At 34.8% G+C, this 27,887-nt stretch overlaps 1 protein-coding gene across 1 annotated transcript; it reads right to left on the bottom strand.

Annotated features, from left to right (window-relative positions):
- Positions 1–11,888: 11,888 nt before the first annotated feature.
- LOC126688712 (cellulose synthase A catalytic subunit 7 [UDP-forming]-like) lies at positions 11,889–18,265 on the bottom strand. Its single transcript, XM_050383495.1, has 8 exons — positions 17,621–18,265; positions 14,417–14,521; positions 14,104–14,232; positions 13,817–14,029; positions 13,614–13,713; positions 13,102–13,271; positions 12,657–13,004; positions 11,889–12,557 (listed from the first exon to the last, which is right to left on the bottom strand). The coding sequence occupies exons 1-8, from the start codon at positions 18,224–18,226 to the stop codon at positions 12,009–12,011; spliced, it is 2,220 nt and encodes a 739-aa protein (XP_050239452.1). The 5' UTR covers positions 18,227–18,265; the 3' UTR covers positions 11,889–12,008.
- Positions 18,266–27,887: the final 9,622 nt, after the last annotated feature.

Consider the following 27,887-nt stretch of genomic DNA (forward strand, 5'->3'; position numbering starts at 1 on the left):
TGATGCTCAGAGGAGAGGAAGAAGTCATCTTTGGGTTTAGGCATTGGAGGAGTTGTTCTTTAGGTCTGAATATAGTATGGGGAGGATTTTGAGTTTAGTTGAGATGAGATTGTGTGTGCTAGTGTGTATTACTCTTTCAATACAGGAATGATGTGGCAGTGTTTAATTGGTGGCGTAAATTAGCCCATTTACGCCACATCTAGACTGAAGGTTTACTCAATTTTTTTTGCTAATCTTCTGCCAAATATAAATTATTTATTTATAATAAAAAATTTATCTGGTTAACCTTTTTCCTTTAACAAGGGGTTTGTTTTCTAGTCTAGTTAACAAGTGTTCTTTTTTATAAATAGGTACTTTTAGGATATTTATTAATGAACAATTTTAAGAAGAGTCCAAATTTGATAAGGATGAGATGTAAAACTCATATTTTACAACATCTAATAAGAGGATGCCATATCGGCATTTTACTTAAAAATCAATACATCTTACCACACCTAATAATATATCAATAAACTCCCAATTTAGTTGAATTTATATATGGGTATTAGAATTGATTGGGTGTAGTTGTACTTATTTTTAAATATGTAATAAGATAATGTGACATGTTGGAATTGGAGAGGTAAAACATGAGTTTTACACCATGTCCTTATAGAATTCAATCCCTTTTAAGAAACTTTTAAAACCACTTTCGTGAAAAATATAAAAAACCATAAAAAGAGTTAGGGGTAGACACTCGATTTTGCACCCATGATTTCATTAAGGAGAATGACTAGAGTGACCATTCATGTACACCAAAAATCATGATTACATTACATTCTTTAATTCATTCATTACATATCATAAAAATGATCTTGAGATTCTAACGGTCACAACAATGTGTCCGGTTTCCAAATCGGACTGTCAGATTGAAAGATACCGTATGATCAAGTTTGCAAAGTTTGCATGCATTGTACGGGGTGAAGCAGATCACATGTGATTAATTGAAATTAATTTTGATTGATTATTGATTAAATTAATCAAACGAATTTATGTGATTAGTGGAGTATTTTTTTTTAAAGTGAAAGATACCATATGATCAAGTTTGCACAGTCTGCATGCATTGTATGGGGTGAAGCAGATCACATGTAATTAATTGAAATTAATTTTGATTGGTTAATGATTAAATTAATCAAATGAATTTATGTAATTTGTGGAGTATTTTTCTTAAAGTGAGATTTGTTTTATGGGATTAAAACAAATAAGTTGATAATATTTAAAGGCTGTGGATAATTAGGCTTTTGAGATGATTATATTCATAATAATTATTTTAAAAGTCATAATTATCACTTTGGAATGAGGTTTATCATAAAAATAACTCTAAAATTCGTCTAAGACACTTTTGGCCTAGAAAAACTCAAAATTCAGACTAGGATATTTCTAGAAAGGTTGTAGAGAATCGAATTTCCCTTCAGCTGTCAAAATTTCAGCTTAATCCGAATTTTGAGTAAAGAGATATGATCAAAATACTGAAACTGGTTTTTAGGATTTTCCCCATACGTTTTTTGCTTATTTTTTAAGCTGATTGGACTTAATTTTTAAGTAAACCTAGCTTATTTTCTAAGCAACTAACACCTCTATAAATACGGGATGCCTCCCAATATTCAGAAACCCCTTTTTGACACTCTTTTATGCTCTAGGAGAGACATATTTTCACACTCTCATATTTCTGATCTCCCTCTTTGATATTCTCTTAAGCTAGGGCTTTTAGGTTTCAAAGATAATTGCATAAATTTCTTATGATTCTTTTGTTGTGATGATGCATGTTTATCTATTTTAGTATAGTTGTTTCAAATATTCATAACATGAGTTGTTAATTTATTTTGTTGAAACATGTTCTTGATTCTTTTCATTATTGTTATGATCTCTTTCTTAGTTTCAAAATCTGCATGTTATCAATTCTTTTTCTAAAATAAAAACGAATCTGCATCTTCATTAGATGCAGATCCGAATTTTTCTCTAAACAAAAACGGATCTACATCTTCATTAGATGCAGATCTAAATTTTTCTCAAACTAAAAATGGATCTGCATCTTCATTAGATGCAAGTATGAATTTTTCTTAAAATAAAAACAGATCTGCATCTTCCTTAGATGTAGATCCAAATTTTCTTCAAATTAAAAATGAATTTGCATCTTCATTAGATGTACATCTGAATTTTTCTCAAATTAAAAACTGATATGCATCTTCCTTAAATGCAGATCTAAAATTTTTTAAAATAAAAACTAATTTGTATCTTCATTAGATACAGATCTAATTTTTTAACATAGTAGATTTTGGAAATAAAAAAGGATCACGAATGGTTGTGTTTGTTTTATTTAATACATGTAGCATGAATTTATTTCATGAATGAAATTCTCTTCTCAAAAAATCTTTTGCATATTTTTTGAACATATAAAAATAGATCTGATTTTTTTTAATACACAAATCGGATTTTTTTTTTTAATTTTTTTATTATCACAAAACAGATCTAGTCTTTTACAAATTAAATACCATTTTTTCTAAGTTCTCAAAAACAGATCTGATATTTTTCTCAAATTGAAAGACTTTGTTTTAATTAAATAAAAACAAATCTGAATTTTCTCTCCAAAAATCACATTTTTTACACAACAAAATAGATAAGATTTATTTATTTATTTTTTTATTTATATAAACCAAATCATCTTTTTAATCACAAAACATATTTGAATTTTTAACAAAGAAGACGATGAATTCATAAATAAATTATGTGATTTAATTTTTGTTTCACATGTACAACATGTCATTTATAACATGCATAAAGGGGTACATTAGTCATGAGAGTCTAGAAGACCAGACTCTGTCTGGGCGGAATGGGTGCCTAACACCTTCCCATTCCGTAACCTAGCCTTCGAATTTAGGTTTTTGGATATGTAGATCTAAGCCTTGTCTTTACTTTTATTTTTGGTAGAATGTAACTAGAACAAAAGGCCATGTAATTTTTGGTAGTTTCTAACTAGAACTCAAAGCCATGTAATTTTCAATTTACCAAATGTGTACTTTTTTTACTCCATCAATAAGAATAGAACAATTCAGTCATTTATTTTGTATTTAGGTTTTTTTTTTTTTTTTTTTTATAATAAAATAAGTGGCAACTTCACATCACTTACCCAAAAAGAGAAGTGCCCTAAAAAGCACTCAAAAATATCTCTTTTAGGCACTTTTGCTGTCTCTCACAGGTATGTTTAGTAACTGTTTTTTTCCCTTATTTTTTTGTTTCTAAATTTTTATTTTTATTTTATTTTTGAGACTAAAAAACTTGTTTGACAACCCAAAATGGAAAAAAAACAAAAACTGTTCTCAAAACTCAATTTGTGAAGGAAACTGAAAATATGTAAAATGCTGTTTTCAGTTTCTAATTTTCAAAAGTTAATGAAAATATACATTTAATTTAATGAATCTGTCTCATTAATGAGTTAGCATTAGAGTTCAAATCCTAGTAATAACATATTTTAGTATTTTACATTTTTTTCTTCAAAAAACTGTTTTCTTAATTTCAACTAACCATATATGTTTTTGATTTCAAAAATACAAGAAAATTGTTTTTTATTTATATTCTCAAAAACAAGTTTTTGAAAATAGGAAAAAAAAAAAAAAAAAACTATTACCAAACATAACCTTAATTTTTTTTTTCTCATAAAAAATTTCTTCAAAAATTTATTAAACTAACATGCTTTAGGCATTTACTCATTTTTTTTCCCATAATAATAATACACTTCACTTCCCCCCCCCCCCCCTTAGATATCATAATCCACTTTTAGTTGCATTATAGACACAATATTTTCATAATTTATTATGAATGGTAAATTTGATTTTCACATATATTGGTCAAGGTAATTTGTTGGTAAATATGTCCAATGATATGACTATATGGCTCCATTACATTTGCTTTTGATTATAAGCCAATTTTTTTTTTTTTTTGGGAAATAATTATTACCGATTATTAAACTATAATACACGTGCTTTGTGTCATCTTCATTATAAATTATTTGATCCTTAGGGTAAGTTTACGTTTACAGAATATAAATGGAATATAGGGTTTCTTAAACTTTAAATGATATGGATATGCATGCTCATTCGTTTGATCCTTAATGTTACTATACCTTTGTTACAGACAATGTCAAACCTTACAAATTAAACTTGCAATCATCTTCCTTGACATTTTAAGGAGTAATGCTACAGATATAATAATTTTTATACTATTTTTCTTAATTGTTGGATTATAAATTAAACATAGCTAACTTAAATAATTAATCAAGTTAATTAATTAATTTAATTACATGCAAAATTCAATTAAAGGCACAAGCACATCCCAATATTCTAGAGTTCAATGCAGCTAAAAAAAATAAAATGGCATGGTGATATGATCATTATGGGGGAAAACTTTCATAGGAGAAACCCCAATGAATAATATTTAGGTCACTACTTCGGGAAGAATTCACCAACAAAGAATGATGTTACAAGTACAATGAATATTACCTCATTTCTAAGTACCTACCTCAGTAGAATCTATTGACCTATCCAAGCCCATCTCCAACTCAATTAAATCACTCTTCTTAGCAGACTTCTTCATTGTGCACTAATATACCAATCTGTGGTTGACTACTTACAACAATATTCCTTGATTACTATAGTTGATTGCTGCGGAGTTCTTTTCATAATAGCATGCTTCAATGATGAAACTGTAGTAGCTTGATACAAAACCCTGGGTGGACAAAGTTGCAGTAGCTTCATAGTATGCATGTCTGTTCTCTTTAAGATGACTGTAAAATATGACTTTTATGCATTTGGGAATCCTAATGCACAGATATAAAGACATACCAAGTCATCATTGGTTGAAATAGAAAAATCTATTCAGAAATCCTGTAGCTCAATTAGTCAAGAGGTGTCGAGATAAGTGTCAAGATGCAGTCAAGATTTTGATTCTGTAGTTTTTTTTTTTTTTTTTTTTTTTTTTTTTTGTATCTTTAACATGGATCTTTAAGACCTAAAATACATTTGAAGTGCATTTTGGAACAGGTTTTCCAAAACTTAAAAATAACGAGTTTAATAATCTCCACATTTGGCAATCTATGACAATTCCACAAGAGTATATGAATGTCCTAAATGCATTCTACTCAAGTTACATTTAAAAAATAAATAAAAAATCTAATCTAAAAGCTTAAAACATGGAAAAACTATGCAAGAACAAAACTCTAGTCTTGATTTGGCTTTGAAACCTATCTTTTGCTGAAATGCACTAAACATGACGCATCAATGCATCATGAGAGAAAAAAGACAAGTAACAACAATAAACACGACTTAAACACATGCACAAAATAGTAATAAAATTAAGAGCAAGCATGTGGATAAGGATACACAACATCAAGATATATATAAAAAAAAATGGTTACAAAAACCAAAGTAGAAGAGAATACGAAAATAAGTACATCAAAGAAATTGCTAAGAAATAAATCTAGATATCTCAATTGGATGGTTTTTTTTTCTTTAGAAAGTTTATGTACGTAAAAAATTTGACAACCGTTGATGTGAAAGATTGCTAGTGATAAATAAAAAAGTGGTTTTATTGGTGGGTATAAATAAAAATTTGTAAAAACTTGCTAATTCAATTGTTGTGCAAAATACTGTGAAATTTTTGTGTATCATTGTCTCTTTTTCTTTTTTTCTAGAGGGCGAAATTACAGGTTTTATTTTATATAAGATTGAGGGTGAAATTATAGGTTTCATTTTAGGAACATGTTAACGGGTACCCTTAGGAGAATTGCTAATAAATCATTTTACAAAATTTTTTATACCACTTTTATGGGAGACTGAAAAAACTGTTAAAATAATAATTGCTTTTGTTTATTTTCTCATAAAAATTTCTTAAAATAATTTTCTAGAAAATGCGCATTTGTTAATATTTCCCTTCATTTTATATGATTGATTTATGTATTTACACATTTCACGTGTATAAAAAATAAAAATGCATGTATTCTTTTATTTTTAACCTTTCATTAATTGTGTCGTACAAAAAGGTTGGGAATGGGAAATAGCGTATACATATACAGACTGTAATAATTCTTGGGCTCACATGCATCTGCCCAACCTTCTTGCGAAAGCAACCTTACTAATGTTTCCAACCCAAGCCCGATTATTTGGGCCTTCCTCTTCGAGTTCGACTAATAGAGCAACATAATGGGTAGTCCGAGTGTCCGACATAAGAAAAAAAGTCCGTGCATAGGAAAAAAGTTGTCAATGTTGGTCGAGCTAATTCACAGGGGTATATACTGTATAATAAAAATTGAGATTTAAAAACCGTGATTATAATAAGTATATATCCTACCTAGCTAATTGTCATGTGTAATACTAATAGAAAACATTTGTTCTCATCTTTTTCTCTCATAATTTCTAAGTTGATTAGAAATCTTAATTTGATTAAAATTATTCATTTAGTGGAATTTCTTTTACCATTAGCTTATTAACTTTCACAATTAAGTTTTTTTTTTTTTAATTACAATTTGTTAATTCTGATTTTTTTTTTTTAAATTATTGAATTGGGCTTCCACTTAACTTTGCTTTCAAATTGTTTTTTGGATTTGAAAGCTCACTTAGTGTAAAAAACACTTATAAATGTTTAGACCCCTAATTACAAAATAACCAACACAAACTTATATTCAAACAATGTATGTACGGAATATGAAATATAAGCAATACCCAATTTGGCAAACTACTTTAACACATAATTAATGACAAATACAATAGCAATTAATGGTTAAAGAGCAAGGGAAGAGAGATGTAGACACAAGGATAACATTGGCACGTGTTATTGAAGAGGAAACCAAAGAACTCAGAGAAAAACCTCTCCGCCGCCCTCCAAGCGGTGAAATGATCTACTAAAGAATAAAGTTAGGATACATAAATAGTAATAGACCCTCTAAGCCTAATCTACCCGATGTACCTAAGCTCTCTAAGCTTCTTACTCCAATAGGGTTACGCCTAACCTTGTCTTCTTTAACTTTTCGGATCCCGCAATATATAAGCTCCATATTGCATTCGCCATCCTTGGCATCTTCCAATGCTTCCCCAAACCTCCAAAAACACTCTCAACACTCTAAATGGGTGTGGGTTGTATTTGTGTACAAATCTCCTCTCAATGGGTATAACAATGGGAGAGAGAAGGAGAAGAGACTAAAAAGATTTCTTTCTAAGGATTAGTAGCTCTCTCTCTAATAAGGTGGGTGTGTTGTAGAAACCTCTCTTAGGGTTTTTCTTTCAATAAGTTTCTTTCTCAGCACATTACATTTCGTGGGTATAAAGGTATTTATAGTAGGGTATGAGATGGAATATGAAAAGTCAGTTTTCAGTAAAACAAGGCATTCTGGCTACTCAGCCTCGCAATTGGAACGAGTCGCGAGTTAACTATTAGGTCAGATTATACTTTTTGTCCTGTAGCGTTCTAGTTGTTGTGACCCTTCAGCTTCCTGCATGCTTCACACGTGTGACACTTGAATGCACACAACTTGAGTTTTCTTCACACTCTCTCACACACAACTCTTATATTATTCTCACCTAAATACAGGGTTTCTACATGCTAAATTACAAGCAAATTTAGCACGGAATAAAGCCAACACATGATTGAATAAAATCAACCTTACAGGATTATTTTTAATTACTGAAATTACGACCATTTTATTTAAGCCTCTTTGTTGTGGTGGAATGCTTTGGCAAAATGGGTGTTGTATTCTATCTCTGTTTTGTTATAAGACATCTTGGATGTCCTGTGCCATATATATCACATGTTCCAACGTAGTGATTGTTGGTCGATGTTGAGCGGGTCATTTTGTAAATTCTGACGACCTTAGTCAGTAAATACTGCAATGATCTGGGGTTCATCTTTAAAAAAATAAAAAATAAAAAATAAAAAAAGAAGAAGAAAAAACAAGTATGTGATGGGTGTGTGGCACTGCACCCCTTTTCAAACCCATCTAAGGGTCTTGTTACAATTTTAACCTTGTTTAGGTTGATGAGCCATTTACATGAACATATAATGATAATGATAACGACAATAATTTTGAAAATTTTCTTTCAAATTAAACTCTAGCTAGCCGTGAATGAAGTAAACAATATAGTATAACGGAGGAAGCAGCGTACGAAATCCTCTGTTTGTGTATAAAATAATGTGTTACGGCGGGATAAGAGTGAATAAGAATATAACAAAAGAATAAGATAAACATCGTTTACATTTTCTGAAATTTCATGGGGTGGATAGACTGGGCAAGATATAGACATTAAAATGCGTATGATATGTGTGTCATTAACGAGAGGGCCAAAGATTTCGATTTCAAGTTTTGTTTGTACTTTTGGATGTAATGTGTAGAATAATAATTCTGTTTTCTTTTACATTAACAAGTTTTGTTTGTACCTTGGTCATCTAGTAAATCGTTTCCTACAGATGGTAGATGGTGTCAATTGATAATAAAGTAGATTATACGGCTAGACTAATGACATAGATATCTCCAATAAACAACACAATCAAGAGTAATGCTACAAATACAAATTATTTTACAAAAAATTTTACAAATTGTTAATGTAGTGAGTGATAATTGATAAATAAAAAAGTTATATTAACGGTGGGCTTAGATGAAAACTAATAAGAAGTTGGCCACATTAACATTTTGTAAAAATATTGTAAAATAGTTTGTGATTGTAGCATTACTCACACAATTAAAATGATAAAGGTGTGGTACAAGCCAAAACCTCTTAAATGCTTTTAAGTTAGAAAATATTGCACTTTTGAAGTTGAACCGTTAAACTCAGACAAATTTGAAAATATTCACTCCATTACCTCAATTGATATTTGGAACCCAATTTAGTGTAATTATTTCATATTTTTTCTTCTCACATAATCAGTAAGTCTCGTATTTAATTAGTGGACATGTGAAAGGGAAGGTACACATTTATTGTGTTTTCAGACCACTGAATAGTTACTTCCTAATTTATACTAGGTTATGGTAGTGTATTACCGTTAAGAATCATTTCTTTCATTTGTAGCCATGCTAAATTGCTAATATAGTAGAGTTGGGATATATAACAGAAATATCTTAGGCAAAGAATATATTTCTGGATTGGCAATTATTAACTTTCAACTAATTGCTTGAGTTAACCAAGATGGAATTAAGCGAGCTATTGTTTTCTTGCAAAAATATATAGGATCACAAATTTATGTGCCACTATTTTGATGTAACAATTTGTAAAAAAAAAATAGTAGTGGGCTCTTGTAAAAGTGACAAACAAACATTCATAATTTGTCAAGTCAAAATTTTGAAAAATAAACTTGTCGTCTTATGGTCATTTCTCCCTTTACGAGACAGAGGTGTCACTATTCTTACATCACATTGGAGACAATTTGTCTTATAGCATTCTATATGTGACCCAATTATTGAGGCAGCTAGCCAATATATGGATAATCTTTTTAGAATTCAAGTATCAAGAGACATTGCGTATATTTTTCAAAGGTAGTTTCAAGACAAAAAATCTTTACCTTAAGTCAAGCTACGTGCCTAAAAGGGCAAGTTCATGTTCAAGGGTCAATCAAACCATGAACAAATGAGCTAATTAAAACCCACAAAAAGGCATTGCATTGATAGCGTTGGCATGTTACTTTTGTTTTGAACTTGTCAAATGCTATATGCTAATTGGGTAATACCAATAAGTGTCCTTAGAGCCAAGGTTTTCAGACCTAGACCGTTCATTGAACTGTAAAAAAGAGAGGTTCAAGGTTTTTGAGGTCGAATCGAGGTCGAACTGGGATCGAACCGTAATGACGTCATAATTAATTTAATAATTATTTAAATTATAAATAAATATATTGAATAAATAAATATTGAAAATTTAACTAAAATAATCCAAAACAAATATAGATAGTATTTTTTTAACATAACTTTCATAACAAAAATAAGAATTATTAAATTCTAAAAAAACATAAATAACTATTGAGTTTTTAAATTATTTTTAAGTCATGACAAAGTACACTTTAGTACCTAGTAATTTTTATTTTATGAAACTCAATAAAATAGTTAAGAGACAAATTGGTTCATTTGCTCATGGCCAAGCCCATTTGACTACGGATCATTTTTTTTTTCCCAACTCCCAAGCTGAATAGTCAATGTTCACCATTTATTATGAATTAAAAATCAAAAGCTAGATGAAGATGTTCATGCATTTAAAAATTGTTAAAGTTAAATAAATTTCAAAACCCAAGAAAGAAGTGCTTGACAGCAAGCAAGCACTAAATGTTAGTAGTTGACAACAAAGCAAATATAAGTGGTCGAGACTAAAGCACGCAGCAGCAGCAAAGAACTGTTTAGAAGCAGGGAAGAAGTCTACAATATTTTTAGTAGTATTTTCACAATAAAATTTATTTGAAAAGTTGTTACTAGTTTTAATTTAAACCCATTATTAAAATTATTTTTTTACTCACCAATATTAACTAATAACTATCTATTACTTAAAACTTATTGTGAAATATTGTGAAAACATTTTATTGTGATTTTTTATTCTTTTTCTTTTCTTTCCTTGCATCCATATGGAGCATACGTTTCTTTTTCTTTCTTTTTTTTTTTTTTTTTTTTTTCTCTTGTTTTTTATCCTCCACACACATATCTCCATCGCCTCATCTAACTCCTCTCTGCTTTTATTTTTCTTTCTTCATCTCTAGCTCTCTTTCTCATTCTCTTTCTCTCATACTCTCACCTTGTCACACACACATTACCGACAGAGAATAAAGCCAAAAGATCTCCCTTCTCATCTCCAGTTCCCTTCCTCCTCCAAACTCGACAAAGATCTCCCCTTCTTGCTCAAATCCCTAAATTACCCTTTCAAATTCAACAAATCCATTCTCAAAGCCCTTGGTACTCCTCACCACTGGCCTTCCATTCTCGCCATCATTCACTGGCTTGTCCAGATCGCTCTTTTCAAAGACAATCTCTCCTCTTCTGTATTTTTTTTTTTTATTTTTTTTATTTTTTATTATTTTTTTATAGGTTCAGTTTCAAAGGGAAGTAGGGAACCGTGAGAAGCAGTATGATCACGGTTCTCAAAACCGTGAGGTCCGATTGCAGTTCACACGGGTCCCTATTTTTTTCCTATAAAGCGGTTCTTGAGGCTAAAAGAATCGCAAAAATGAGCGGTTCGAGGTTTTCTTGGTTGGATCGTACGGTCCGGTCCGGGTTTCAAAACCTTGCTTGGTGCATTAGTTAATAATCCAATTAAAAAATGTTTTTATGGAAATAATAATAATAATAATAATAATGTTTTAACATTTTTTTTATTTTCCATAAAAATAATGTAAAAAATTTCCTAAAATAGATTGTTAATCAATGTCCTAAAGCACTCGTTAGCATTTCCATGCTAATTATCATGTCATTATGTGTCAAATGTTAGAAACAGGTTTGAGTCATAGGTTTTTGGTAGTCTATTAATCCAAAACAACCGTTCATTTTATCATTTGAAACACTTTCAAAATTTTATCATAATGAAAAAGAAAAATCTCTTGTACATATCAATCAGCAATAAAACCAGACATGGAAGATTGGGACGCTTGGAAAATGAAATAATCTTTCAAGGATAATATCTTCCCGAATCCCCAATTAGTGGTTCCTCAACCTCAAACTTTGAATTGAATTTTTGATAAAAATCAACAGTTGGGAGAATATCCATCCAATTTTATTCAACAGATTTTTTTTTTTTTTTTATTGCTTTTAGCTTTTTCCTAAAATAACCTGTTCCAAAAGACAGGATTAGGCAAACTCCTCTTTGCACATTGAAAAAATATATATAGGACAACAAAAGGTATACCAATAAAATAGAGGACATCAAGAACTTTATTTGTAGAATGCATCTACAATAGTCTTTTCTATATTGAATTCAAAATGATGATATAATTAGTAAGAAATTATAATACATACTCACCAATTAGCAATGGAGAATGAATGATCCCACTAACAAGAAAATTATGGAAAACATAGCAGATAATAGAGTAACTGATGGTTGAACACGTCCTTTGTCCTTCCTTATTATCATCCCCTCAATTATTGGAAAATTTATAACTAAGATGTAGAATGAGATGAAAACTTGCACAAACATATTGTCCCAATCGCCCAAAAAGACCACTCTGACAAGTCCACCAACAAACGAAGCCATGTTCAAGATGATAAGAGCAACCATAGGAACAAGAAAAATGTTTGGTATTTGGAAACCAAATTTGCCCATTTCGTATAATTTGAGTTGTTCATCGTCATCAACTTTGTTGCTGGGCACGAAACTGGCTTCTTTAATACCAATACGCTTCATAATACCATCTAAGGTTCCATATATGTGAAATGTAACTGACTTCATCATCCATATCCTTTGTTCATTTACCCATGAGAGGAATGACCCTCCAGTAAAGAGGATTTCTTGCAAAAGTTTAGCTAGAGACGATAAAAAGATGAACAAAAATATAACAAAATATGAGCTTGAAACCTGCAGTGACACAAGTGATGAGTATATATAAGAGGGAAACCTTTTATTAACTATTAAATGTAATAAGAGATCATGAAGGAAATGTGTATGTGTTCTTACCTTAGGGTACAATGGGATTCCATTGAGTAAACACAATTGTGGAATAGTGGCAAAACACCATAATGGCAAGAAATAGAAAGGGAAAAATGACAGTTCTCCATAGCACATGCTCTCAAGAAATGACATCCTTGGTGGACCATATATGAGGGGACAAAACTTTGAGAAACCGACTTCTATCAACCCAGAGCTCCATCTCATGCCTTGAATCATTAAGTCATTCAAATTCGCACTGCCGCTTCCTAAGAATTGTGCCCTCGATGGATTACAATAAACCGAGGTCCAACCTTTGCAATGTAAGATGAACCCGGTAAAGAAATCTTCTGCCACAGAATCATATAGGAAACCAACCTGCCAAGCAATAGTCAAAATATTTTATATCAAGCTCCATCCATTAATGGTTAAAAAAATAAATAATATAGGGAAAAAAGTTAATGAGATTTATTGCCTCTTTGCCCCATTTAGTGTCATTTTCATAGGTGCAGGAGGCTAATACTTGAGTCTCTTTCAACAATTCTTGTTGACCATTGATCGCATTAGGCTCGTAGTTTCCGCGAAGGGATTTGATTAATTCATTGGATGAACCAAATGACTGTTTAAGTTCCGTGAGATCAACATCTGAAAAGTAAAAGTGAAACTACCATCACTATGACATGTCAACAATATTGATGGCTATTAGTTATGGCATATATATCATATTTGAACAGAAAGTGTTGCCTCCCTTCCACTTTTTCTAATTGAACTATACTGCATTTTCTGTAATAATAATAAGTCAAGGAACACACTCATTTTCACAATTGTTATTGAAATTGGTGTTTAAGAAAAGTGATTTATAGTAGTGGTTATATGTGAAAGTGATGATTTGATGACAATTTGCTACATTAAGAGTTGCAAAATTGTTGTGTTTCTAGCGTAAATATTTCTCCCAATGGCAATTAATAGATAAAATTTTCAACAAACCTTCGTGTATGAAACTTCCACATAATGACACCCTCTTGATATAAAAGCCAGTGCCAGACAATACAGGTCCCTGGAGCCCATCTAGACCACACAACATTAACTACAACGGGCAGAAAAATCATTAGAGAAAAATTTCCATTTTTCATCCACTCTTGAAGGCTCTGATATGCATATTTCCAAACACTGTGTTTCAATTTCCATACCGAATATGCTGATCTCAGTTGAGCATCATAGATGTCGTTCTTACAGATGTTGTGGAATCTCTGAGGAAATTGAACAAAAGCAAGTGTGGGCGAGATCTTAGGATCAAGGTGGAAACACATTGCCTGCCTAGCTGAAGTCGGGTCATTGCAATACATGTCACAATCAAGTGCCAATATGTAGGGGGAGTTGCTTATCACGCTAGAGACTCGTTGCTGCAATAAAATTTGTCTAAGTATTTCATACAGTAATGATACATAGAGTATATATAGGAGGGAAATGATCATACAAGAACATTGACTGCTCCGGCTTTAAAATGATGGGGATGAGAAGGCCTTTTCTCACGAGCAACATAAACAAGAAGTGGAATATTTTCTTGGTCTTCTTGTACTTTATCATCGGAATCATCTTGTATCACCTGCCAAATTTTGTGTATTAGACAATTTGGTGGGAATTAATGATCGAAAAGTAAAGAAAAAGGAATATGTTGACATTTAAAAAAAAAATTATAAATGTATGATAAGAGGTATCCAAAAGTAAAAAACAAGATTAAAATTAGAGGGATGTGAGGGATGTGCACATATGCATTATAAAAATAGTACCTCAATAACAGAAGGGTGATCTTGAGCAGTGATCCTACTATTGTCACCAAGTCTTCCTCTCTCTTTTACTTCAGTTATAGATTTCTTGAACATCTCGTATCTTTCCTGTACCAAATATCACCCATCTGTTTATGTGGCAGCTAAAACATAATATTTTCTTGCAAAAAGCAAACGTCTAAAACGTGCCTCAAACAATTAACACTAAATAATGATTGTTTTACACCAGGGGTAGACCTAGGATTTTAAACTAGGGGAGCAGAAATATAAGAAGAAAAAAAAAATCTAAATAGGTATCCATATATTACTAACAAACTATCAATCAAGATCAATACACAAAATCATTGTTTCTTAATACATTAAAATACAATCATTTACTAATAAAGACAAAAAAAAAAAAAAAATACAAAATAATATTATTTCTTAAAAGAATCAACTGTTGCAAAAAAAAAAAAAAAAAAAAAATTATTTTCACAAACCAAAACTTACTTTTGCTACTTTTAGCATTTGAAATGTCTTGTATAGTAGTTTTTTGGTATTTGGTGTTCTAAATACTAAATATTTACCATTTAGAACATTTAATGCTAGTATTCTAATACTGGATTGATTGAGATTTTTTATTTTTTATTTTAAAATTTTGTTTTTGTTAAGTTTTTGAGTTGAGTAGTTGCTAGTTGAGTTATGCTAATTAAAAGAGAATGAATCTAAATTTTTGGAAGAGTGAGACACAGCTCTAAAAAAAATATATATATATATATATTATCATTAAAAAAAAATTCTTCTTTTTTTTTTTCTTTGGGCTAGGGGGGGGGGGGGGGCTACTTTTTTTTTCCTTTTTTTTTTTGGCCTGGGGCCTGGGCCCCCTTGGCACCCCTATGGGTCCGTCCCCTTTTTACACTATAGTTGATACACATTAGTTTACACCAGAGACGGCTCAGACTTTAAACTTAAGGGGGGGCAGGGGAGGGGAGTATACGCTAAAAAAATTCTTGATTTGTAATTAAATGAGACTATCTTAAAAAAATTAATGTTTCCAATATTTCCTTTCATTATATATTTAAATAATTTTCAAATGTTTCATCAATTTCTAACCTTATAGCCTAACGAGTTAGAATTAAAAACAACATGTAAACAAAAACATGATAAGAAAAACCTTATATATAGATGTATAGAAAAATTCCTAGGCTACTAAAAAAAACTTACAATCTCATGTATTAAACGATGACACATAATTTTTTTTTTTTTTTTTAGAAAGTGATGACACATCAATTCATCATATATATTTACTAAAATTTGTAGCTCACTCTAAATATATAGAGGATGAAACTTAGATATAGTTTTTCTCACCAATTTACAATTTTACAATAATAATATCAATGGCTACACACACTACTTAGGGATATTAATATATATAGCCTATAGAGTTTTATAGGGTCCGGTTAATGTATGCCCTGAGACCATACATTAATTATCCATTTTAGGAAACTTCTTATAAGAAATTAAAAAAAAAAAAAAAATTTGTTAAAAAAGTTAGTCATTTTTTCACTTTCTTTTAAAAAAATTCCTAAAATGATTTACTACAATACGCTTAAGAGCATATGTGTGTGTGTATACATATACAATCATTTACTAACAAAGACAAAAAAAAAAAAATACAAAATAATATTGTCTCTTAAAAGCATCAACTGTTGCAAAAAAAATTTATTTTCACAAACCAAAACTTATTTTTACTACTTTAATATAGCATTTGAAATGTCTCATACAGTAGTTTTTTGGTATTTGGTGTTCTAAATATTTACCATTTAAAACACTTAATGCTAGTATTCTAACATTGGATTGACTGAAAATTTTTATTTTTTATTTTAAAATTTGTTTTTGTTAAGTTTTTTAGTTGAGTAGTTGCTAGTTGAGTTAGACTAATTAAAAGAGAATGAATCTAAATTTTTGGAAGAGTGAGACACAACTCTAGAAAAAAAAAATATTATTATTAAAAAAAATTTCTTCTTTTTTTTGGGCTAGGGGGGGCCCAATTTTTTTTTCCTTTGTTTTGGGCCTGGGACCTGGGCCCCCTTGGCCCCCCTATGGGTCCGTCCTTGTTTTACACTAGTTGATGCACGTTAGTTTACACCACCAAAGATGGCCCAGACTTTAAACTTAAAGAAGGGGGGGGGGGGGGGGAAGCATATGCTAAAAAAGTTCTTGATTTGTAATTAAATAAGACTATCTTATAAAAATTAATGTTTCCAATATTTCCTTTCATTATATATTTAAATAATTTTCAAATGTTTCATCAATTTCAAACCTTATAGCCTATTGAGTTAGAATTAAAAAGAACATGTAAACAAAAACAAGATAAGAAAAACCTTATATATAGATGTATAGAAAAATTCTTAGGCTACTAAAATAACTTACAACCTCATATATTAAACGATGACACATAATTTTTTGGTTTTTTTTTTTTTTTTGAGAAAGTGATTACACATTAATTCATCATATTTATTTACTAAAATTTGTAGCTCACTCTAAATATATAGAGGATGAAACTTAGATATAGTTTTTCTCACCAATTTACAATTTTACAATAATAATATCAATGGCTACACACACTACTTAGGGATATTAATGTATATAGCCTATAGAATTTTATAGGGTCCGGTTAATGTATGTCCTGAGGCCATACATTAATTATCCGTTTTAGGAAACTTCTTATAAGAAATTAAAAGAACTGTTAAAAAAATTAGTCATTTTTTCACTTTTTTATAAAAAATTTCCTAAAATAATTTACTAATATACACCTAAGGGCATACATGTGTGTATAATAATAATAATAATAATAATTTATTTCCACAGCTATTCAATTTTAACATATTAACACTATTTCATCTCTCTCAAATAAAAAATCAGAGCAAAGTGAGCGACTATGTCTAGTAAATTTCTTTGAGCTACCTCCTCATTCCTCAAGACCAACATTGAATGGAACGCCAAAGGGGGACCATTGCCTCAAGTCAAATATTCATATTTTTTTTAATAATATTTACATTTAACAGTTAAAACTTGTTTCTCAAAAAAAAAAAAAAAAACACTTAAAACTTAAAACTGAGTGGGTGCGATAGTGGATATTAGCTGGTGTACAATAATCATTGCTCAACATTTAATTTAGAAATCCAAAATCAGAACTTTAATAAACTAAAAAACGCACACACTAACCTGAGTCTTCTTTCTCTCTGTGATAAACTCAGAACTCCCAAACCCTTCATCATCATCATCGTTTGAAGCCGAGAAATAAGCCTCCGGGCACCTTGTCTTGATTCTGTACCTCCTACAAAAAGGAAGCCACCACTTTGCAAACCGCCAAGCCTCCTTCAAACCATGCAAAGTTACAGGAGACCCCCCATCATCTGAAACATACACGTGAAGCTTCCCTTGTGGATAATCCAGCGCCATGGCCGATAACACAGTGTTCATCACCTTCAAAGTTGGCTCCTTATTTGGATCCACGGTGAATATAAACACGTCAATCGCCGGAAGCTTATCATCCTCTGGCAATCTTTCTGGAAAGACTGTTCGAGAAACGGGACGCCAGCGATAGGCTTGGCCGATGAGCCATATGAAAGAGAGGACGAGCTCAGCAACGAACACAAGAAGCCATGGTAGAATTGGTGTGGCACTGATCTTGGGGTGTTGGAAGAGAAAGGAGGCTCTGTAGTAAATCAAAAGAGCTAAAGCTATGGAGTGGATAAAAGTATGTGATCTGTTGATGAATATGGATAGAGGGTTGACATGGCAGATGTGGAGAGGAAGAGAGCCTTCCATTTCTTCCCAACTTTATTCGGGCAATTTGTTTTTTCGAGCCCTGCTAGCTTGTGCTATATATTGCTACTATTTTTTTTTTTTTTTTTTTTTTAAAAAAAAAAAAAAAAAGGTATATGAGCTCATGGTCATGGCCCACGAGAACCAAAAATCTGAATATGGGTACCAAAAGCGAACTGCAGGTTGACCCGGTTCAGTGGCGGCTCTACTTGCGTGTCAACATTACACTACTTGTGGAAAAAAAGTTTATACTCGTTGAAAAAAAAAAAAAAAAAAAAAAAAAAAAAAAACACCCGCACACTATTATTTTTAAGAGTAATGCTTAGGACATGTCCAGTTTTGCAATTTTTATCGCAACTCGTCATATGATAAATTATAAAGAATAAAGGTCAAATGGTGGGTCTAATACCTCCGATACTCACAAATCGTCATGTGACGAATTATAACAAAAATTATAAAATTTTACGTGTTTCTAGCATTACTCTATTCTTAAATCAATTAATATGTTTTGTCATCCTTTAATTTTTTTTTTTTGAAAAATATCTTTAAAAAAAAAATTATAAACCCTAACTTGAGAAGAAAATTTTTTTAGTGAAACAAAAATAATTTGAGTAAATTGGTTTGGGGGATCCTCAAGTCATCAAGTTGCGTTTTGCTTTTGTCGCATCAAATTACATTTAGTCCTTCTTTTAGGCTCACGGACATAGTAGTCAAATTGGACCAATCTACTTCTCTCCTAGCTGTCTATCAAGGCCTTCTTCGGAGAAAAACCCCTTCAAATTTTTCCTATATTTTTTTTATATGAATTTTAAAAATTTAATTGCTGGATTGTATTTTATATTCTCTATGCTTATAAAATTTTAGAAAAATCAAAGATCAATAAATATATCATCAATGATATGTTTAAATTTCACATTTTTGTAGTAAAAAATTATGCACAAAAAAAATATTATTGGTTGAATAGTAAATAACATTCGATTTAAATAAAATTTAACATGCACATAAAGAACATATAGGCCAACGTTTAGATTTTCAAAATTCATATTCAATAAAAAGATAATATGACAAGTTTAATGAGTTTCTCTCCAAACTTGTCTGCCCTTGGCGCAACCAAATTTGACTTTTTCTTTTTATTTATTTATTATTTTTAAGTCCAAACATTTTACATTGATTTTTTTTTTTAATTCCAGAGGTAGCTATTTCCTTTCTATTTTATTTTGAACTTGTTTTAAGTATATAAGTTATTGAAAGTAGCATGCTAAGAGAATTTGCATCTGTCCATCTAAAATTCCCAGTCTATTTTAGCCTAAAAATCTTATTTTATTTTATTTTTTATTTTTTTTATTTTACACAAACAATAAGAAAAAACATCCACACATGTAATCCTCAACCTTCTTTAAAAAAAATAAAAAAACCAAATTGTTGTAAAAGAAGTCTTGTACAGAACGCCGTGTTGACTTGCACAAGTAATTAGTGTTATGTAGCCTTGAGAAAGACTACAACACTTTTCTCATGCGTGCCACCCAAGTTGGCCAAAAAGAGTTTGGCTTCAATACATCAGTACATGTGGTAAGTGTGAATGACTAAGAGATATATGAATATGATCAAATAATATATAGCCGCATTTTTTAAACACGTGTATAGGTCCTCCTTCAAAAAAAAAAAAAAAAATATATATATATATATATATATATGTATTCAGCAGGATCTATAGCCTCACTTCTATAATGCAGCTATAGGATAACTATAGCCGCATTTTTTTAACGTGGCTATAAGTCCTCCTTTAATATATATATATATATATATATATATATATATATATATATATATATATATATATATATTATTTGGCTAGACCTATAGCCACATTTTTTGAACGCAGCAATAGATCCTATCCAAAAAAATGCGGCTAAAAACACTTAAAAACGCGGCTATATAGTTAATCTATAGTTGCATTTTAAAAACGCAACTATATGCTAAGTTTATAACCACGTTTATAAACCTGACTATAGGTTAGTTATAGTTGCGTCTTTTGTAAACGCGACTATAGTCGGTGTTTTTTTTTTTATAGCATGTCTTGCTACTTATCTTATTTCACAACACAAATATCCTCCACGTACGCATGCGTGACGTACGGTGCCACCCAAGTTGACCAAATAATACAAAGAGGAAAAAAAGCAAGAAAAGAAAACAAACAAACAAAAGGAGAAACATGGGTGATGGAACAAGAGAAAGACTTTTATACCACATTAATCACTTGAAGTTGAAGGGGGTGGCTATTCCACTCAAAACTAAGGTCGCAATTCAAATAAAACCCAATAACTTTGGTCAATTATTATTTTACTATTTTCGATATAGATATATATTTAGATACAATGAATTTGAATCAATGAGATCATTTACATTATAATTACCTTTTATCATCATATCAAAATATATAAGAATTACACCAATGTATTTTTCTATATTTTTTTGTTTAGTACTATTTATTTTTTAAGTGAATTAAGGCACGCAACCAAACTATATATATATATATATATATTGTGGGGCTAGAGAATTTGTGATCTCGGCCCACTTATCATTAAGGCCCAAGGCTCGCGCCGAGGATAGTCGTTGCCAAGGACATGCAGCGAAAGTTCAAACGGCCTAGAGATGCAGCTGAGGATGATCCTGTCCTCGGCATCCCAAGGCCTAGAAGGGAAGAATGACACGTCATCAAAGACAGCCCCCAAAGCGCTCCCAGAAGAAAAGGCGAGTAGAATAGGACTCGCACGGGGGTACAGTGTGGGAGCGGTTCAAGGAAAAGACGTCACCTCCACATTGAATGCCCCAACAAACGTCCTAGCCACATTGATGGGAAAAGACCCCTGAACAGTGTGGCTTCGATTATTGCAACTAACAGAAAGTGGGAGAAGGCGGCTGATGCGACAGGCACTCGAGTAGTTACCTGCCTGATCAACAGATGGAAGGTCAGGATCAATTGAGAGGGGCTATATAATGTAAGAATTCATGCGCCAAAAAGGGGCAGGAGGGATCGACTCTTGAACCATGGTAACCGAAAGTAAAAGGAATAAGAAGAACATTAAACTCCTCGGACGAGGTCCAATGACCGGAGCCGATCAGGCCGTGCCAGAGAGAAAATCTTCTTGGACAAACTCAATTCACTTCTATGCGACCGTCATGAATACCATGACCCAGTGATCAAGGCCTAACCTTTTAGCCCGCTCTCTACAAATTTATTATTTGGGCCTTTAACGTTCGAACCCAATACACCAATTTGGGATCGTTAAAAATCGAGTTCTTACAAGTGACGCCGTCTGTGGGAAGGCTTGTGTGTTGGCGTAGGCAGCGGTTAATCATAGTAGGATCAAGCCCCTGTTAACAAGGGTCCCTCGAAAGAAATAATTTTGGCAGTGGGGCAAGCTATGCAAAAGCCTCTCCATCATTTCCAGCAGCACGCGGTTGTTGCCCTAACTCAGCTCCCACTCAGGGCTACCCTTCGAAGTGCTAGTGGCACGAGCAGTTCTAAGGGTTTCCAACATCAAGTCAATGCCCCGCACCTTTGTCAAGGGGCTAACCCTCGAGTCATCAAGAAAATCTAAGTTTTGGACAGAACCAAGGTCTTGCATGGTCCTTGGACTCAAACCTATGGGGAGACCAACTATTTTAAGAAAATCTAAGTTTTGGACAGAACTAAGGTCTTGCATGGTCCTCGGACTCAAACCTATGGGGAAACCAACTACTTCAAGAAAATCTAAGTTTTGGATAGAATCAAGGTCTTGCATGGTCCTCGGACTCAAACCTATGGGGAAACCAACTTGCAAGGTCCTCAGACTCAAACCTATGGGGAAACCAACTACTTTAAGAAAATCTAAATTTTTGACAGAACCAAGGCCTTGCATGGTCCTCGTACTCAAACCTATGGGCCAACTACTTTAAGAAAATCTAAGTTTTGGACAGAACCAAGATCTTGTATAGTCCTCGGACTCAAACCTATGGGGAAACCAACTACTTTAAGAAAATCTAGGTTTTGGACAGAACCAAGATCTTGCATGGTCCTCGGACTCAAACCTATGGGGAAACCAACTACTTTAAAAAAATCTAAGTTTTGGACAGAACCAAGGTCTTGCATGGTTCTCGGACTCAAACCTATGGGGAAACCAACTACTTCAAGAAAATCTAAGTTTTGGACAGAACCAAGGTCTTGCATGGTCCTCGAACTCAAACCTGTGAGGAAACCAACTACTTTAAGAAAATCTAAGTTTTGGACAGAACCAAGGTCTTGCATGGTCCTCGGATTCAAACCTATGGGGAAACCAACTACTTTAAGAAAATCTAAATTTTGGACAGAACCAAGGTCTTGCATGGTCCTCGGACTCAAACCTATGGGGAAACCAACTAATTTAAGAAAATCTATGTTTTGGACAGAACCAAGGTCTTGCATGGTCCTCAGACTCAAACCTATGGGGAAACCAACCACTTTAAGAGAATCTAAGTTTTGGACAGAACCAAGGTCTTGCATGGTCCTTGGACTCAAACCTATGAGGGATACTCCAAGAAAATCTAAGTACCAGACACGGCCCAACAACACGCTCAGCACCTCGGATGATGCCTTTAGTTCCCCAGAAGTATGTTTAGATACAAATTCAACGCCCCACGGGCGCGGGTAAGTTAGAATTCTGGGATGTGATCCCAAATATATCATATGCACAACCATCCATACAGGTTAAGATAACTAGTTTAAAAACCATGAGATTCGCAACAATAGTAAATATCGGTAAGGGCAACGAACATGCAATTTAAAGGAAAAAGGAAGAAAAGAGTTTCATACATGTGGTCAAAGAGTTTAATTACAAGCAAACTCTAAGGTTCTCAAAACAAAAGGGAAACTAATTAACAGTTAAACTAGAAACAAATACAAAAGTTGGCCAGGGCCTCTACTTCTTCAACTTCGTTTTGGCCACTTCCTGGGAAGGCTGAGCAGGATTAGCCTCGGGACCCTGAGAGACATCCCCTTCCTAGGAAGGTCGAGCAGAATTAGCTTCGATGCCCTCAGAGACATCAGCAAGGAGAATGGCCTGTAGGAGCTAAACCAAGAGGGCCGGCTCCTCGGCATTAGAGATCCGAGCACTGATTGTGGACTTGGCAGCCTCCTGGGACACCTCAAGATTCGGACCTCCAAGTGTTTTTGGCGCTCCATGAAGCTCTCCTCCCTTAGTCGGCTCGTCAGAAGTGAGAACGAGCTGAGCAGCTTCCGGCTGAGCAGCTTCAGTCTCCTGTGGAGCGCTCACAGTCTCTGAGCTGGCGGAGGCAGTCTTGCAGATGGCCGGAGGATAAAACACGCTCTCTGCCTTCCACAAGTAGGACGAAGCCTTCACCCCAGCTCGTTTGAGGGCCTCATTCCAAACCTGGGAGTAGTATAGCCTGCATACACCAGGGATTTGAGCTTTAAGGATGGCCTGGGTTTCAGCCACCCCCGCATCATAAGCCTCCTCCTCGGCCTTGTCCTTGGAAGCTTCGGCCTCAGTCTTAGCAAACTCAGCCTCTGTCTTGGCCCTCACGGCTTCGTCTCTGACCCATTCCGCCACGCCCTTAGCATTTTTTGCCTCGATCAGTTTCTTCTTTAAATCACTGATCTGCTCTTTGGCGATCTCCAATTGCTCATCGGTAGCAAGTAGGTGCATCGTCTGTTCCTCGGCCTGTTTTTGGGCACTGGTCAAACTTGCCTCAGCACTGTCCTTGGCCCTGGTCACCTCCTTTAAGTCCTCCCTGGCCTTCGCGAGGTCAGCCTCAGAATTTTTGAGGGTCCGCGCAGCCTCTATACGTTTATTACGCTTAAGTTCTGCAGACTTACTCTGCCCCTTAGCCTCTTCCTCCAGCCTATAGGTGGCCTGGACAGCCTGCCAATTGAGACAAACACATTATGAACGAGAATCTAGGAGCAAGAGTCGACGGAGTCATAGGTTTTAAGAGCCTTACCATACCCAGGTACCTCTTCACGCTGAGGAAAATCTCATGCATCCTCATATTCTTCAACTCTTTCATATCAGTGGGAAGCAGTAGGGTCCTCTCTAATGCGTCGGCCACATAAGCGCCTTCGCCGTCTCCAAGGTTCCTCATGGATGCATCTTCCATCAATGGCTCCCCGTGGAGCATCGGGGCAGGTAGCCAAGCACTCGGCGCGGATTGGGCATCGATCCCTTTTCCCTGGCCTTAATGCCCAATCTAGGGGTGTGCTCGGTTCGGTTTCGGTCGGTTTGTATAGGCATGGCCAACCGAAACCGAATATTTCGGTTTGTGAAATTCTCAACCGAAACCGACTGAAATGGCTGGAAAACCATCGGTTTCGGTGTATATCGGTTTCAGTCGGTTTCGGTCGGTTTTCGGTTTTCCAAAGAGAGGGTTATTGAGATTTTCAAAACCCTAAATTTAATCACATATAAAAAACAAATAGAGTAACAGAGAGAGAGCTGTTGAACAAATCAGAATGACAGAGAAAGAAAAATTTCCAACAATATTTGTTCAACAATTTACAGTATTACATACAGATTCCAACAAAAAATTGAAAATATTTTGATTTAGCAAAAGGGTCCAGACAGAACTTTACCGTTGCTGCACCATAGCAGGAGCCTACCACCATGCTTGAGTCTACCACCATGTCTCTGTAGTGAATTGAAGAAAGAACAGAGACATGTGACTTAGAGAGAAGAGAAAGGCATGGCCATGGTCCATGGGACTCAGAGAACGAAAAGAAAAGAAAAGAATGAGGCGGCTGGACTGAGAAGGGCAGAGACCAGAGAGAAAATTGGGGAAGGAACGAAGGGTAGAGAGAAAAAATTGAAACGAGAAAGGAAGAGACAAACAGAGAAAAAATTGAGAGAAAAAAATGGGGAGAGCGGCGGCTGAAGAAAGAAAAGGGAAGCTGAAGAAAAGGGAAGATTAAACAGGGGTATTTCGGTATTTATGCTACTACTAGGGTTTTAAAAAATTAAATAGCAAAAAATACAAACGTCCCGCGCGAAGGCTCGAACCTGGGATCAGCTAGCTAAATCATAAGGAGCATACCATTAAGGCCACTGATCAGTTATGTATTAATATTACATAAATATATATATATTCGGTTTGTTCGGTTCGGTTTCGGGTGAAAAAATCCAGCACCGAAACCGAAACCGAAAATTTCGGTTTTTAAAAAATGAAACCGAAACCGAATTGAACCGAAACCGAACCGAAAATTTGGCAACAGTTCGGTCGGTTTCGGTCTGTTTGTTCAGTTCGTCGATTTTTTGCACACCCCTAGCCCAATCTTTAACTGTTTTTGGGCTCGCGGGGCTTCGCCCTCCTCTCGAAAGGATTGGGATTTCCCCCCATCCATTGGTTCCTTACCCTTGGGACTCCTCTTTCTCTTTGGGTCGGTGGGCTCAGGCCAAGGAGGCAGAGTTAATTGGGAAGGAGTAGGAAGTTTGGGGCAGGGAGATTGTGGCTGCGACCGGGAAGGAGAAGACCTATTCTGGACAGACTGGGGCTGTGGAGGGGGAGTTAGAACACTGGATTGCAACTTTCCCTGTGCACCCTTCCCCAGCTGACCCTCAATGAGGTCGAACAAGCTGGTTGGAGGCTTTCTCTTAAGACCCATCTCCGCCCGAGAGGATGTTCCCACTGACAACAGTTCCGCTTCGGACAAGTCAGGGTCACCCAAGTCACCGAAAGGATCCTCGGATGGGTCAGCTTGGTCAAATACCCCGAACCCCTTTTCGGACAGACCCAAATCACCTTCGTCCTCCGCAGCTTGGTGAAACGGGGGAGAGCCTGCCAACAGGATGCCCTTCGAGACAGGAGATCCTTCAGAGATCAAAAACCCGTGCTCGACTACAGTGATTTTCTGAAGCCGAGGATCGTTAGCTCTAATCACGTGCTTTAGGGCGGCAAATGACTTCTGGATGGGATCGTACCATAAGATTTTGTGAGCGGCTCTAACTTGACCATCCTCGTCGTTTACAAAAACCGCCGCCTTGAGAACGGTCTCCAAATCCACCCGGTTGATCAGATGAAAGTGTCGGTGAAAGGCGTGTAAATTTGCAAGAAAAGGCATGTTCATAGTTAGTAACTGAACCACACAAAATTAAGACGGCGTAAAAGATTGGCCCTCTCCTACTCTCTACACCCCACTTGGTTCTCCCTCCACAATTGGGCAAGGAAGGCCATCGTGCCACTTCCCGGATACAATAAGGAAGTCCTTGTTCAGTCCTTTGTTGGACTCGGGGAGGCACTGGATTAGCCGAACCCTATCGTCTCTCGTCTTCATGTAGTAGGATTTGCCCCTCAAATGTTGGAGGTTGTAGCACCAATTTACATCATGATGGGTTAATCGTAGCCCCATTTTTTCGTTTAAGGCGTCCACACAACCCAGAATCCTAAACACATTAGCAGCGCACTGGGTAGGAGCTAATCGAAAATATCTAAGGTAACTGCTCATTACCGTCCCTATGGGGATTCTCATACCCCCCTCTATAAAAGCGAGAAGGGGAATCACCACCTCGCCCGTCCTTTTCTTAAGATGACACTCCCCCTCCTTGTAGTACCTCAAACTTAAATTGGGGGTATCCTATAGTCGGCGATGAACTTTTCCATCGCCTCTTCGGTCCCAACCAACTTTTTTAATTTAACTATCTCTAGGAACTACTAAGCAGACTCAAGAGATGACAGGAGAAGGAGAGGAACAAGAAGAAAATAAACCCAGAAGAGAAAAAGCACGAGTTAGTGAGAGCAGAAAACTTCCAAAAAGGAGGAAAAGTTCCTCGGACAAGCTTTTTATGCTGGAGAGAGACTTGAAGTTGGATGGAAGTTTGACTAAACCTAGGATATGTGCGCTAGAACTCTTAAGTGCAAAAGTTAAGAGACAAATCAGTTCTAAAAATTATTTATACCTCCCATCAAAAGTAACTGCGCGAATTTTCCCGCCCATAAAGGTAAGAAAATCTCCACCATTAGATTACCATCGCACCGTCGAACGTGTGAAGCACAGAGCCGCCCGCATTTAATGAAGACACGTTTCACCTACCAAGGCTCCAAGAACGTGTCTCGGGCAAACGAAGAGTCTCTAGAACTGATAGATGACAAGGATTGACAAGTTATGACAGAGGCTTGATATCATCAAAACCCTCCTCTCTGTCCGAGGAGCCAGACAGCAGGATTTTGAAGGACTATTGTGGAGTCAGAGAATTTGTGATCCCGGCCCACTTACCATTAGGGCCCAAGGCCCGCGCCGAGGATAGTCGTTGCCGAGGACATGCAGCGAAAGTCCAAATGGCCTAGAGATGCAGCCGAGGATAACCCTGTCCTCGGCATCCCAAGGCCTAGAAGGGAAGAACGACACGTCATCAAAGGCAGCCCCCAAAGCGCTCCCAGAAGAAAAGGCGAGTAGAATAGGACTCGCACGGGGGTATAGTGTGGGAGCAGTTCAAGGAAAAGACGTCACCTCCGCATTGAATGCGCCAACAAACGTCCTAGCCACATTGATGGGAAAAGACCTCTGAACAGTGTGGCTTCGGTTATTGCAACTAACAGAAAGTAGGAGAAGGCGGCTGATGGGACAGGCACTCTGCCTGATCAACAGATGGAAGGTCAGGATCAACTGAGAGGGGCTATATAATGTAAGAATTCATGC

The sequence above is a fragment of the Quercus robur genome, chromosome 6, assembly GCF_932294415.1.
Source record: "Quercus robur chromosome 6, dhQueRobu3.1, whole genome shotgun sequence".
NCBI lineage: Eukaryota > Viridiplantae > Streptophyta > Magnoliopsida > Fagales > Fagaceae > Quercus > Quercus robur.